Below are 2,150 nucleotides of genomic sequence, written 5' to 3'. Positions count from 1 at the left end.
CCACAGGCAGTGGCTTTAGCAGTGTGCCCTTTGTGAAACTAAACACCCCCAAGCCATGCTCAACCTCACTGGAGTCAACAGCAAAACTCCTTAGAGCTGGAACAGACAAATGCTTGAACTGATGGTGGAAAAACAGGATTTGCTGAGGGACAAACTAAGTACAGACAGTTCATAAGCAGATATATTCATAAGGAGCAATGGCTTTTGTCTCTAACATATGAACAATACTGGAATTCATTATGATATGTACTACCATCATCTCTGGAAGGTGTCCAAGCCCTTTACTTCTCTATTAATAACAATAAATTGAAATTCTCATCCAGAACTATGGCGAGAGGTACTTGAACAGGGTGTTCTGAGCTCTCTCCCAGTCCCTGTGTAACCTGGCACATATTAAACTAATTTTTGTAGCACAGAGTTCCTTCTAAGACCACAGATTAAATTCATTGCTGAAAAAAAGCCCATTTGGTTTGATTTTTCTTAACATTTATTATATACTTAGAATAAATTTATTGTGGCTTTGGCATATGTAAGTAGAGAAATTTAGCTCTCAGTAAGAACAAAAATATAGTTCCCAAAGGCAACTGCGTGAAGAATCATAAAGCACAGCTAAGGTTAGCTTAGAAACAAGAGTCATTTCTTCTCATCCTGAGAGTGTGACCAGACAGGCTTACGTTTCTGAATAAAGGCTTCAATACCTTCCTGCCCATCTCTCAAAGTCAAATTGTCTACCATGACCTGAGTAGTCATTTTGTAAGCAGTATCAAGGTCCTGTGTCATCTGTCTGTAAAAGGTGGCTTTCCCCAACGCCAGGACAGATTTGCTGCTTTCGCATATCTTCTGAGAGATTTTGGTGGTCTCTTCATCCAGCCTGTCTTCTGGTACCACCTTGCTGACAAGCCCGTGCATTAATGCTTCTTGGGCAGAAAGAGGTTCACCCGTGAAAAGCATCTCTAATGCCACCTGAACAAGAAAAAATATTGTATTAAGTCAGTTCAACTGCCTGATTGCTTTGGTTTCATAGAATCACAGAATGGTTTGAGTTGGAAGGGACCTTAAAGACCATCCAGTTCCAACCCCCCTGCCATCAGCAGGGACACCTTCCACTAGACCAGGTTGCTCAAAGCCTCATCCCACCTGGCCTTGTTTGTTCGGGGAATTTCAGCTTCTTTCTTCAGGAACAAGTTACTCTTTTGACAAACGTAAGATTTAAATCTTTTGGCCTCTTAAAACTGCCAAGGAAGTCGTTAAGAGGTTTCAGCAAAGAGAAGAACTGGGTCTAAAGCTGGCCTTTTTTAAAACCTGCCCACTGATTGCAGTTGTCCTGGGCTGACACCTCTGGGTTTCTTTTCAAAAGCCCAGAATCTCTAGTGATTTTTTTAGCAGGAATTAAGAGAAGTGTGGATGGTCCACAATGTCAAAAGAGTGAACCTGGTATTTTAAGCTGGGCATATAATGATAAATAAAGACTTACTAGGTTAATGTGCAGTTTTTTAAAATACCTGCCTTAGTTTAAGGTTGGCTAGGTTGTTTTTAAATATGTCCTTCTTATAGCCACATTTATTTCAGTCTCCTGCTGCTAACAGCATCTTGTGCTTGAGGTTTCAAATTAAATATTCAGTGACTATTCAATGTCATATATCAATAAGAATTGTTTTCCCTGACTCCTGATGCAATTGACCAATGCTCTGAATTGTGAAAGCTGATTATCCTTATTAGTATCTTTGCTCTGGTAGCTACAAACAATAGCAACATTTTGTCTGATAAAAGGTAAAATCAATTATCCTGAGAACTGCAGGGAATGTTCTTGCTACTTTGAAAAGTGGCACAGAGAAAATTATGTCCCACACATTTTAAAATGGTAATCATAAACACCAGAAATACCAGTTCATAAACAGTTATAACTGTACACTATACCACACTTGAAAAAAAACCCAAAACCAGACAGACTAAATTTGAACAGAATGGCCTTACAGATGGAAAATTTAAAGTTGAAGCTTTTACCCAGCAATTGGACTTGTGCAGTTAAGTCCTCGCATCTCAGCAGAGCCCTGCTGGGCTTGGAGAGTCTGTCTGCATGAATCCAACTGGATCAGAACTTAAAATTTCTTATCTCACTTATGGAAGCTTTGCAGATCGTACTACTGTTT

The 2,150-nt window shown here is 39.6% G+C and overlaps 1 protein-coding gene across 1 annotated transcript in view; it reads right to left on the bottom strand.

Annotated features, from left to right (window-relative positions):
• Positions 1-462: 462 nt before the first annotated feature.
• The window catches only part of ECHDC3 (enoyl-CoA hydratase domain containing 3), a 6,361-nt gene continuing 4,673 nt past the window's right edge, over positions 463-2,150 (bottom strand). The window contains exon 4 of the mRNA XM_010177758.2: positions 463-963. Within this exon, the coding sequence (XP_010176060.2) occupies positions 634-963 (330 nt within the window). The 3' untranslated portion in view covers positions 463-633. The remainder of the gene's footprint in view (positions 964-2,150) is intronic.

The sequence above is a fragment of the Antrostomus carolinensis genome, unplaced genomic scaffold, assembly GCF_000700745.2.
Source record: "Antrostomus carolinensis isolate BGI_N321 unplaced genomic scaffold, ASM70074v2 scaffold7111, whole genome shotgun sequence".
Lineage (NCBI taxonomy): Eukaryota > Metazoa > Chordata > Aves > Caprimulgiformes > Caprimulgidae > Antrostomus > Antrostomus carolinensis.
The sequence above is the reverse complement of the archived record's forward strand: the minus strand, read 5'-3'. Positions and strand labels throughout refer to the sequence as shown.